At 49.6% G+C, this 12,609-nt stretch overlaps 1 protein-coding gene across 1 annotated transcript in view; it reads left to right on the top strand.

Moving 5' to 3' along the window:
• Positions 1–12,266, top strand: part of prdm12b (PR domain containing 12b) — a 15,889-nt gene extending 3,623 nt beyond the window's left edge. Inside the window, exons 2-4 of the mRNA XM_043719705.1 lie at positions 4,342–4,571; positions 6,562–6,676; positions 11,818–12,266. Coding sequence (XP_043575640.1) covers positions 4,342–4,571; positions 6,562–6,676; positions 11,818–12,203 — 731 coding nt within the window. The 3' untranslated portion in view covers positions 12,204–12,266. The remainder of the gene's footprint in view (positions 1–4,341; positions 4,572–6,561; positions 6,677–11,817) is intronic.
• Positions 12,267–12,609: the final 343 nt, after the last annotated feature.

Genomic DNA, 12,609 nt, shown 5'->3' with positions numbered 1-12,609 from the left:
AACACTGCCCTCCATACCTGTTACCAGGGGAGTACCGCCTCCCACACCTAGTTACAAGGAACACTGCTCCCATACCTGGTTACAGGGGAACACTGCCCTCCATACCTGGTTACCAGGGGAACACTGCCCCCCCACACCTAGTTACAAGGAACACTGCCCTCCATACCTGGTTACCAGGGGAACACTGCCCCCACACCTAGTTACAAGGAACACTGCTCCCATACCTGGTTACAGGGGAACACTGCCCCCCACACCTGGCTACAGGGGAACACTGCCCCCCACACCTGGCTACAGGGGAACACTGCCCCCCACACCTAGTTACAGGGGAACAAAATCATCCACATCTATTTCTGGGGTATGTCAGCTTTACATCTGTTTCCATGGGGAACACTGCCCACCATATCGCGTTGTATTTTTTAACACCTACATGTCTGGTTATAAGGGGTAATACCCCACAACTGCTCCTAAAGGACAATATCATGTTTGGTTTATGGAGATAACACCTCACACAGTCTGATTGCCGAGATGACACACACATGATTAAAGTGACAATCTCACATATCTGGTTATAGAAGACAGATCATAGGGACAGCTGCCACTATTCTTCTTGTAGGTGGAAGCACTCACACCTGTTTCTCCAGCAGAACAGTGCACACATCTGATTATAGGGGACAACATCCATGTACCTGTTTATATGAGAAAGCGTGAGCCTCTTTTGAGGTTTGGATGCTTTCTCTTCGGTTCAACATAAAGACCAATCTGGTTCGGTAACAAGTTTTACCCGTTATTTGCACCATACTATTTCTTCTAACTATAATTGTGTCCCAGAGCACATATGAGTTGCAAAACCTGGGCTTCGTCAGCCTGAATCTATTCTCTGTGGATTTTTGTCTTGGGGCTTTATTGATGGGAAATACAATATATTCCACATGTAACCTATAGGTAGTTTGCTTGTCTAGATGATTGATGAGCTTGGGTTTGGACTCTCAAGCATATTAGTAGACTTTACATGTGGCAAGACACTTGGGCTGGCAATGAACAATTGATTTGGCTGTACAGAATCGAATATTGGAGCCTTATGCTTGATAAAGGGTAACATGCACTGCACAATGACTCTACACAATCTGCTCAGGCAGGGGTTAGGGATAGATGCTTTTTGGAAACAGCTGGGACCCTGAGTTGAGATGGAATTGGATGAGTTTGGGTCTGAAACAGGATAGCAGTGACTGAAATCTCCCTCCAACTCCTCAGTGCCAGATTCGTTGGAATTATAACAGTTTCAAATTGGAATATTGAAAGTTGCCTGTTTATAACAGGCATTGTTTATAAATGGATAATGGAATGAATTGTAAAAAACAAACGGGAAAGACCTTCATTTATTTCGTATCGCTGTAATTGTCATTCGCCAGTCTCTCACTTCACCTCCCTCTCTCTCCCCTCTTGTTCCCCATCTCTTGTATTTGGTCTCCCCACCTCATTTATGTCGTTTCTTCCCTCTCACTCTCTTGTTGCTCACAGCTCATTCTTTTTCTCTCATTCTGTCATCTCTCTCACGCTCCTATCTCTGTCTCTTTCTCGCCATCTATATCCCTAACCTTCCCAATTTTCCCTCCCGTTTCACTACCTCTCGTTTTGTTTCTTGCACATTTTTAATCTACGACAGTTCATGTCTAATAATAATTTTGCTTTCACAAGTAATTTTTAAATGTGTCAATATTTAGGTCTACAAATATCGATTCCAACTGGAAATATCTTTAACGATATTCTGCCTGGTTCCGCAAGTTGCTCGAGGTGTTTAACTATTTAATCGCACGTTCCCACTCAGTGTTGATCTTCCTCATCAAAATGATCCCTCCCGGAATAGTTGCTTGCTTCTGGCGCATAGTCCTGTGTTGGTCATTTCCTGGGCTTCAGACTGATCTTGTTTAGAGTGACCTTTCTGTGTAATAGGCAGTGAGAAGAAGCCTCTGAATAGCGCTGTCAAAGAGCCGGCACAGACATGAGGGGCCGAATGGGCTCCAATGTGTCGCAAGTTTCGGTGGTCCCATGTGTCCGTTGGGTCCCTGCGAGTGACCTTTAGCGAGTGAGGTTTCCCTGCTATACCTGGAGGATGGGGTGCGGAGGAGTGGTTCAAGACAGCGGTACCGTTAGGTACAGTTTGGGGATACCGGGCGGGACAGGACGAGGACGCGGATTCCAATCCCAGGGAAAGGGATTTTTTAAAAAAAAATATCGAAACCGACCGCCGGCTCCAAAACCTGAGTGTTGTGCTGTGCGGCCGCCAGCAGCCGGGAACGGCCTGGGAATAGGCACTGCCCTCAGTGCTCTGCAGCAGGGTCACTGTGACAAGCCCCGGAGCTTCCCAACTCACATCAGGAGCGCGGAGCATGGCCCTGGCTTTACTCAGGCTCAGGGTTCCACACCAGTGTCCCGGCTCAGTGTCTGTCCCGGGTCAGTGCCAGTGTCCCGGCTCAGTGTCTATCCCGGCTCAGTGCCAGTGTCCCGGCTCAGTGTCTGTCCCGGGTCAGTGCCAGTGTCCCGGCTCAGTGTCTATCCCGGCTCAGTGCCAGTGTCCCGGCTCAGTGGGCCTGGCTTTACTCAGGCTCAGGGTTCCACACCAGTGTCCCGGCTCAGTGTCTGTCCCGGGTCAGTGCCAGTGTCCCGGCTCAGTGTCTATCCCGGGTCAGTGTCCCGGCTCAGTGTCCCTGGGCCTGGCTTTACTCAGGCTCAGGGTTCCACACCAGTGTCCCGGCTCAGTGTCTGTCCCGGGTCAGTGCCAGTGTCCCGGCTCAGTGTCTATCCCGGGTCAGTGTCCCGGCTCAGTGTCCCTGGGCCTGGCTTTACTCAGGCTCAGGGTTCCACACCAGTGTCCCGGCTCAGTGTCTGTCCCGGGTCAGTGCCAGTGTCCCGGCTCAGTGTCTATCCCGGCTCAGTGCCAGTGTCCCGGCTCAGTGTCTATCCCGGCTCAGTGCCAGTGTCCCGGCTCAGTGTCTATCCCGGCTCAGTGCCAGTGTCTCGGCTCAGTGTCTGTCCCGGCTCAGTGCCAGTGTCCCGGCTCAGTGTTTATCCCGGGTCAGTGTCCCGGCTCAGTGTCCCTGGGCCTGGCTTTACTCAGGCTCAGGGTTCCACATCAGTGCAAGAGGATTCGCAGTAGGTTAAAATCTTCGAGGGGAAAGTGAGGACTGTAGATGCTGGAGATCAGAGCTGGAAATGTGTTGCTGGAAAGGCGCAGCAGGCCAGGCGCCCGGCTCAGTGCCAGTGTCCCGGGTCAGTGTCAGGGTCCCGGGTCAGTGTCCCGGGTCAGTGTCAGTGTCCTGGGTCAGTGTCAGTGTCCCAGGTCAGTGTCCTGGGTCAGTGTCAGTGTCCCGGGTCAGTGTCAGTGTCCCGGGTCAGTGTCAGTGTCCCAGGTCAGTGTCCTGGGTCAGTGTCCCGGGTCAGTGTCAGTGTCCCAGGTCAGTGTCCCTGGTCAGTGTCCGTGTCCCGGGTCAGTGTCAGTGTCCCTGGTCAGTGTCCCTGGTCAGTGTCAGTGTCCCGGTCCAGTGTCAATTTTCCGGGCCAGTGTCAGTGTCCCGGGTCAGTGTCAGTGTCCCGGGTCAGTGTCCCGGGTCAGTGTCCCGGGTCAGTGTCCCGGGTCAGTGTCCCTGGTCAGGGTCCCTGGTTAGTGTCAGTGTCCCGGGTCAGTGTCAGTGTCCCGGGTCAGGGTCCCGGGTCAGTGTCCCGGGTCAGGGTCCCGGGTCAGGGTCCCGGGTCAGGGTCCCGGGTCAGTGTCCAGGGGTCAGTGTCCAGGGGTCAGTGTCCAGGGTCAGTATCCCAGGTCAGTGCCCCAGGTCAGTGCCAGTGCCCCAGGTCAGTGTCCCTGGTCAGCATCAGTGTCCCGGGTCAGCGTCAGTGTCCCTGGTCAGTGTCCCAGGTCAGCGTCAGTGTCCTGGGTCAGTGTCTCTGGTCAGTGTCAGTGTCCTGGATCAGTGTCCCAGGTCAGTGTCAGTGTCCTGGGTCAGTGTCAGTGTCCCGGATCAGTGTCAGTGTCCCGGGTCAGTGCTAATTTCAATATTTCGGGTCAGTGTCAGTGTCCCAGGTCAGTGCTAATTTCAATATTTTGGGTCAGTGTCAGTGTCCGGGTCAGTGTCAGTGTCCCGGGTCAGTGCTAATTTCAATATTTCGGGTCAGTGTCAGTGCCCCAGGTCAGTGTCCCGGGTCAGTGTCAGTGTCCCGGGTTAGTGTCCCAGGTCAGTGTCAGTGTCCTGGGTCAGTGCTAATTTCAATATTTCGGGTCAGTGTCACTGTCCTGGGTCAGTGTCACTGTCCCGGGTCAGTGCTAATTTCAATATTTCGGGTCAATAGACTTGTCCGGAGTCGTTCCGACCAGCACTAAAGCCCTCTTCCCCCCCACCCCCCTCTCCTTCTCTCCGGCCCAGGTTTTTAATGACGATGGCACGGTGCGGTATTTTATTGATGCCAGTCAGGAGGACCACAGGAGCTGGATGACGTACATCAAATGCGCCAGGAACGAGCAGGAGCAGAACCTGGAAGTGGTTCAGATCGGGAATAACATTTACTACAAGACCACAGAGGTGAGCAACTCTCTGGCCGGGTCAGGGCTTTGGGGAGGGGAGGGGAAGCTGGTGCTGTGCCAGCCGTGCTCACGCTGCCAACCTGCTGCTGTAGGTTCGAGCCCCGGTGATGCTGATATACCGGGGACGGGAGGTGCACCGGGGACAGCCGGGTGGGATTGGATTTGGAGCAGGACACACAGACACCTGTAACCACATCCAGGAGGGACTCAAATGAGAGCGAGGGCGACAGCGAAACCGCCCAAAGCGGTGTTCAGATTTCCAGCGTTTGCAATGTGTTCCTGGGTGTGTTCAGTGTGTTTTCCCAGTGTCAATGACCTGTGTACCTGCGGGGAACAGACTGATCATTAATTTGTAAACCCCCCCCGGGTTCAGTTGCAGTGGAAGAGTCATTCTGGACCCGAAACGTGAATTTTGCTTTCTCCCTCTACAGATGCTGCTGAGTTTCTCCAGCAATTCCTGTGTTTCTTTCAGTCGGTTCCACTTGATTTCAGTCAGAACATCACCAGGACACTGGAACTTGGGGATCCTCGTGTCGTATCGGTGGCAGTATTTTTAGAACAGACCACCTACCCCTCCGCCTCCCCGGTCCCCCTGGAGCTGGTGATAATGGATCCCAGACTCACCGGGACCTTCTTCAGGTTCCGCCAGGTTTGCTGTCGCTCCGTTTTGCCCCGGGGTGTCTGTTCCCCCCCCCCCCCACCCCGGGTCAGTCTGTCCCCCCCCCTCCCCCGGGTCAGTCTCCGATAAGGGTCATCTGATTCTAAAAGACCCTGTTCACTCCCCCCGCCCCTCCCCGCTGGTTCTCCTTTTGCCAATCGCCTTAAACAGGTGCCCTCCGGTTTTCTATTCTTTCCAAATGGGGACACTTTTTTTTCTCTATTGCCGCTTGCCCAGACCCCTCCATGCGCCAGGACTTCAATCACATCTCCTCTTAACCGCTCCCGTTGCGTAAATCTTTACAGTAATGAGATCGCTACTTGACCCTAGAGGCATCGCCCATCCCTGTGTTTCTCACAGAGTACCGTGTCTCTGTGTGTGTCTGTCTGTGTGTGTGTGTGTGTGTGTGTGCGTCTGTGTGTGTGTGTGTGCGTCTGTCTGTCTCTGTGTGTGTGTGTGTGCGCGTCTGTCTGTGTGTGTGTGCGCGTGTCTGTCTCTCTCTGTCTGTCTGTGTGTCTGTGTGTTCCTGTGCGTGTCTGTGTGTGTTCCTGTGCGTGTCTGTGTGTGTGTGTGTGTGTGTGCGCGCTGCATTTAGTTTTATATCTCTCTCACTTCTCTGGTATCCTTGGCTCACCTGCCTCAATTCGGTGCAACCTTTTTTTTAAAAAAGCTTTGTTTTAGTGTTTCGGATAAACAATACTTTTCAAATGAATTCAGAAAGTGCTGGAGAAACTCAGCAGGTCTGTGGTTTGTGGGAGATACAACAAGATAATGGCACCGAAAGGTAGTTGTTCCCCCCCTCTGTCTGAGCTGAGAAAGTTGATACGGAATTATTGTTGGACAGTTCCCACTTCCACTCCAGGATTTGAGGTGGAAACAATGGGAGATTGTAGCAGATCCAAGCAACGGTGGCTCAGTGGACCCGATCCCAGCCTCGGGTGACTGTGTGGAGTTTGCACATTTCTCCCCGTGTCTGCGTGGGTTTCCTCCCACAGTCCAAAGATTTGCAGGTCAGGTGAACTGGCCATGGGAAATTGCCCATAGTGTGAGGGGCAAATACAGGGTCGGGGAATGGGTCTGGGTGGGCGACGTTTCGGAGGGTCAGTATAGACTTGTTGGGCCGAAGGGCCTGCTTCCATACTGTGGGTAATCTAATCTTTTAAAAAAAAACTTGAGGGGGGTCCCGGAAACTGGATATTCGTCACATTTGAGTCGGGATGTGCAGATGAGGTACAGATGAACGTTTTACGTGTAAGTTAACGGCTCGATGTTCGAATACGATTCTAACGACAGCGATTAACTGGTATCTCAATTTCTCTGTTCACTTTAGACAATCCCTCCGGACCAGGAGCTGCTGGTCTGGTATGGAAATACACAGAACACATTCCTCGGCATCCCAGGAGTTCCAGGGCTGGAGGAAGAACATAGGAAAAAGACTAAAGACGGTAACCAATGTGAAATAATACTGAGGTTGGGGGGGGGGGGGGGGGTTGTTGCTGTTATGTAACAGGGACGCCTTTGCACCATGATTGCCAGGGAATGAGAGAGCGGAATGTTTCCTGTTTGGCGAGAAAAGTGCGGAAATTAGAGAGAATTTAAAGAAGAAAAAAGCAGATTCTCGAGTTAGGAGATGAATTTTCGCAAACTTCCACATAAAAGATTTAAATAACGCCTTCAGAATCTCATCATTGAGTGTCATATGCGTGTCCTTAAAGACCCCAACTCGCCTTCTTGATCACTACCCCGCTCCCCCCCACCGCCCCAAGGCAGAAACTACACCGTGTAAAGTCTGCGCAGGTATATCCGGGCCAGTCCCTGGTAATGCAGGGCTAATTCAATTCCTGAAGAAGGGCTCCTGCCCAAAACGTCGATTTTTCCTGCTCCTCGGATGCTGCCTGACCTGCTGTACTTTTCCAGCAACACACTCTCTACCCTGGTAGTGCAGCTCCCCAGTGCATGTCCAGGCCACCTTACCAACTGCTTCTGCATCCTCCTGGACCCTTCGCCCAATCACATTGCCATCAGCAAACTGCCAGCCCTCACCTCATCATTATGCCTCCTCCCGGACCAACTGTCACATCACCTCAGCCCTTCAAACACTTTCCTTTGGACCTCAATGTCCCCTGTGAGCCTGCTAGGTCACTCTGCACACAAGGACACAGCTCTCACTCACTTCACTTCCACTTGGAGACTGACAGATTTTGTCTACTTCACATTTCTTTGGTAGCACACATTCAGTGACTTCAGCACTGACTTTGTGTGGGTCACATTGCTTTCTTCATGCAGAGGGTCTTTCGTGCTCTGTTACAGACTGCTATCCTCTGTGACTTACATTACTTTGTAACATAGAGGGAAAGGCAGGGATCTTGTCACAACAGGAACCACTGTCCTGTTATCATAGAATCCCTACAGTGTGGAAACAGCCATTTGGCTCAACTCCGACCCTCTGAAGAGTATCCCACCCAGACCCATTCCCCTACCTTATTACTGTACACTTCCCACGACTAACGCACCTAACCTACACATCCCTGAATGCTATGGGCAATTTAGCACAGCCAATTCACTCTAACCTGCACATCTTTGGACTGTGGGAGGAAACTGGAGGTTTGTCACCTGTAGGTGTGTCACTTTGCATCACCATATGACATAACATCACATCTTGGACCATGTTCCTGCAGTTTAAGCTACAAACACACTGTTTGTCCTTCACACTAAAGGCCATGTGTGAAAGTGAAGAGCCCACAGACCTAATTGGGGATCAAGGACAGTTCTACTCCAGTCAGTTGAGGGGTTCTTTCTATTCCAGTCCAGGGGGTTGACTATGGTCAGTCAGACACCCTCATCCTCTCAGAGTCCAGGGATCTGTGTCTCTGCAGTGTAAGGTCAGCCCTGCAGGTGAAATGCCACTTTCATTAGGATTAGGGGTCAGGCAGGATGTTGTCCTGGCAACAGTCGAGGGGGTTGGCCAGTTTTACCTTCAATGAGACAAAGGCTGGGATTGAGTATGAGGGACGTGAATGTATGAGCAGTTAGTGGTGATGCAAGACAGGTGGTCAGGTCGGAAGCACAGAGCTCAGGAAGGGTGTTAGTAGTTAGAAAACAATACTGAGAATGGTAGCCCATGGTACTTGTCAGTGGCATGAGTTAGATTGAGTAGTGCCCCGTGAGGGTGAGGTGGAAGAGAGAACATGGTGTCCCTTACCGTTGTGGAGAACAGAAGATCATCGATCTTCTTCTTGCATTACTGGATGTCTGGTTTTCCTTGGGAGACAGCATTGATCCAGACAACAATTTGTGTCTAGGTTACTTGGTCTGGTGGCATGACTTCCTGTGGTAGCCTGCAGGGAAATATACAGCTGCCCTCTTCACACACCCCTTCCTCCCCACCCTCCAGTTCACCAAGACCTCCACGTCCCTGTCTGCAAAGTGGGCAGTGAGTGTTTTTTCCCTCTGGGCCAATGATTAAGCAGTTCCTGGCTTTAACATCTGAAGTTAGTATCTAGTGGCAAGAACACTGGAATGTCCTAGCAGTGGTGAATAGTCCACCTCTCTAACCATGCAGGTCCCTGAAAAAGGCACCCGGAAGCATGGCTGCAAAATTGCTGAAGTGAATAGCAGAAGATTGCATGTCACTCAGTGACATGGCTGACCAGGGGTCACAAATCTCACTCATCAAAACACTTACATTGAAAATGGAAAATTCCACCCTGACACTCTGACTATTTAAACACAGGTGTAAAAGTGATTTTACACCTGTGTACAAAGTTAAAAATCACACAACACCAGGTTATAGTCCAACAGGTTTATTTGGAAGCACTAGCTTTTGGAGCACCGCTCCTTCATTAGGACAACCACCTGATGAAAGAGTGACACTCCGAAAGCTAGTGCTTCCAATTAAACCTGTTGGACTATAACCTGGTGTTGTGAGGTATAAAAGTGTCTCCCTGTCTACTATACTGTTGAGATTGTGTACATTTTAAAATATCTTAACAGCAATTGGTAGCTATAATTAACAGCTTCACTGTAATAAAACAGCCTAAGGAAAAAAAGTGCTGAACAGACAGGGTGAATGAATTAGAGAAACTGTAGATCACTTGTTCTGGATTTCTCCATTGCTAGCTTTTACTTTGGACAGATGTGTTGTACACACTTTTCAAACATGTTCTTGCATAAATTAGTAAACATTTGTTACCATTATTGGCAATATCCCCACCTCATTATTCTGCGAAGTGCCTGAAGAATTGCTCCTGTGAATAGACACAGTATTGTCCAGGGCTCAAAGATGATTTCTGAGCAATATCCCCATCAGCTTGTGTGTTACTGCCAGGTAAGGGACTGAAGTAATTCAGTTACAATTATGATGTAAATTTATTTACTGATGTCACACTGCAAGCTTTTGCCCCACAGACAGACACTTTAGAATGACCATTTTAGCAAATTGCTATGCATTAAAATAAAATAAATGCAGAATTAGGGGTCACTGTGGCCAGTGGGTTAACTAACACATGGTTGCTTCACACTCTGGGGGTTGAGTGATTCAGTGGGTTAGCCCAGATTGAATAGATAAATTACCTTCTGTATCCATCAACTGTAAGGTTTTCATTTGAAATGAGTTTTAGTGAAAAGTGTTCTTTACTGTGAAGATATGGAAACAGAGTCCATTTGATTGAGAAAAGCTACATTAAAAGAATGTGATTGGCACAGCATCATGAGATCAGCGCAGAGAAACTTTATCCTGTGTTCCATCCATGCTGTACCATATAGTACACAATGGAATAGGCTAGAATTATTATCTGATTATCGCCTCCCTAGCTGACTTGGTATACAGAACATGGACAGTCCACAAGGAATGTTAATCTGTGTCTAATTTCCCTGACCTGGACCTACTGAATGGAACAGTGTAAGAGGAGCTTTAATTTATATTTAGTTTTATAACTAACTTGCATGAGGCAGTATTAACAGGGCATTAACTGCTATAATCTCAGTCAAACTTGAGCTAGAAGTGTACAACTGGACAGTGCAGTTGACAGTTTCCCTTGAATCTAACATTAGTTATGCCAAGTCAATTAGTTTTAAATATATTTAGTTTAACAATGTTTAGTAATGTTTCCTCATCTTAAGCAAAAAGAGTTCCAGAAAGCTATCTGTTCCAGGTCTTGTTAGCCCACTAACATCATCTGCTTGTTTATCTATTTATTATCAGCCTATTGTGCTGAAAGATACCAGAAAAATATTTAAATTTTGCAGATAGGAAAACATTTGGCTGTGTTGGGTTGTTAAGAGTTTCCACTTAGTCCCACTCCCCTGCTGTCTCTCCACAGCCTTGCAAATTTTTCCTTTCAGATATATCACCAATTCTCTTTGAAAGGTTACAACTGAATCTCATTTCACCATCCTTTCAAGCATATAACCAGAATGTAACCATTTACTCTATAAAAATTATCATCTCCCCTCTGGTTCCATCTTCAATTACCCTAAATTCTGTGTCCTCTAACTATTGCTCCTTCTATCAGCAGATGCAATTTCACCCTTTTTACTCATTCAAAGCCTGTTATAATTTTGGAACACCTCTGAGAAATCTCCCCACAACCTTCTCTGCTCCAACAAAGTCTCCTGAAACTAAAACAGAAATTGCTGGGAAAACTCAGCATGTCTGGCAGCATCTATGGAGAGAGAAAGGAGAGTTAACGTTTCACGTCCAGTGACCCACATTCAGAAATTTTTATAGCATTTATGTGCGGAAGTGGGGGTGGAGCCCAGAGAGAGAGAAAACAGCGGTTGGGCACACAAAGTAGTGGGTAAAGTTAGGCAAAAGTGAGGACTGCAGACGCTGGAAATCAGAGTCTAGATTAGAGTGGTGCTAGAAAAGCACAGCAGGTCAGCATCCGAGAAGCAGGAAAATCGATGTTTCGGGGAAAAGCCCTTCATCAGGGCTGCATGAGTCCTGATCAAGAGCTTTTTGCCCGAAACGTCGATTTTTCCTGCTCCTCGGATGCTGCCTGACCTGCTGTGCTTTTCCAGCACCACTCTAATCTAGTGGGTAAAGATCAGCCTGGGGGAACTCAGTCTCTTGAAGTCCTTCATAGAGGGGCAGAAAGAGGCCGTTCGGTCTATCAATACTGCATCGACCCTCCAAGTGGAATACCGTCCCTGTAATCCTGCATGGGATTTTTTTTTAAACCAATGACCAGCCCACACATTCCTGGGCACGACAGGGCAATTTTTACCATGGCCAATCCGCTTAACCTGCACATCTGTGGGAGGAAACTGGAAGTTAGCTTGCTTGTCTCTCATAGAAACGTTCTATGACTGGAAATGTTAGCTGGCTTTCTCTCCCCCCCAGGATGCAGCCTGACCCGCTGTGATCTCCAGCATTTGTTGTTTTCAGTACAGTTTCCAGCATCTGCAGTAAATTGCTGCTGACCACCGTGTCACTCCAGTGAACACCCTCTTCATTCCCTTCCACGTGGCTTTGACCTTTTGCTTTGCAGTGCGGTGCCCCGGGACTGGGTGCAATGGGCTGGCGAGAGGTGAGAAACCCCATCCCCCCATTAAAAGGCCATGTTCCTTCCTGTTCCCTCCTCAGATGAGCTGAACGCAGGGGACGGTTCTGGGGGCAGCAGCGCGGGACGCATGCGCTGTGTGATCTGCTACCGCGGCTTCAATTCGCGCAGCAACCTGCGCTCGCACATGCGCATCCACACGCTGGACAAGCCTTTCATCTGCCGCTTCTGCAACCGCCGCTTCAGCCAATCGTCGACGCTGAGGAACCACGTGCGCCTGCACACGGGCGAGCGGCCCTACAAGTGCCAGGTGTGTCAGAGCGCCTACTCCCAGCTGGCTGGACTCCGGGCCCACCAGAAGAGCGCCAGGCACCGACCGCCCCCGGCCTCACTGCAGCCCCACTCCCCGCCTCTGGCAGTGCCACACTCTGCCACCTTGGCGCACCACATTCCCACCATGGTGCTGTGACTGGAGGGAATGGCCAGGCCGAGGGACCCGCTCTAATCACATGCGCGCGCACACACACACACACACACAAAAAGAAACTTTGGTGGGAAGAACACAAAACTCTATTCGCCTTTCATAAAAAAAACGTCGCAGTGGGGACACGTGCCCACTCTGCCAAAGGGCATCTCCAGTGATGCAAGTTGTAGACTCAACTAGAGAAAGGTTCAGAAGCACAGTTTCTCTGAACCCAATCTGTTTCTTCTCCATCACCCTTCAATGTGTAACTAACTTGTGCTATGGTGTTGCCTGTACCTGTTGCCATGTCTTTTATTTTTTAAGTGAAAACAACCTTGTGATTAATCATCAAATTAAAATAAAAATGACAGGCAGAACCACAAAGCCGTGAGGAAGATGGGAGTGAGTCTCT

This window comes from Chiloscyllium plagiosum, chromosome 30 (genome assembly GCF_004010195.1).
Source record: "Chiloscyllium plagiosum isolate BGI_BamShark_2017 chromosome 30, ASM401019v2, whole genome shotgun sequence".
Classification (NCBI taxonomy): Eukaryota; Metazoa; Chordata; class Chondrichthyes; order Orectolobiformes; family Hemiscylliidae; genus Chiloscyllium; species Chiloscyllium plagiosum.
The sequence above is the reverse complement of the archived record's forward strand: the minus strand, read 5'-3'. Positions and strand labels throughout refer to the sequence as shown.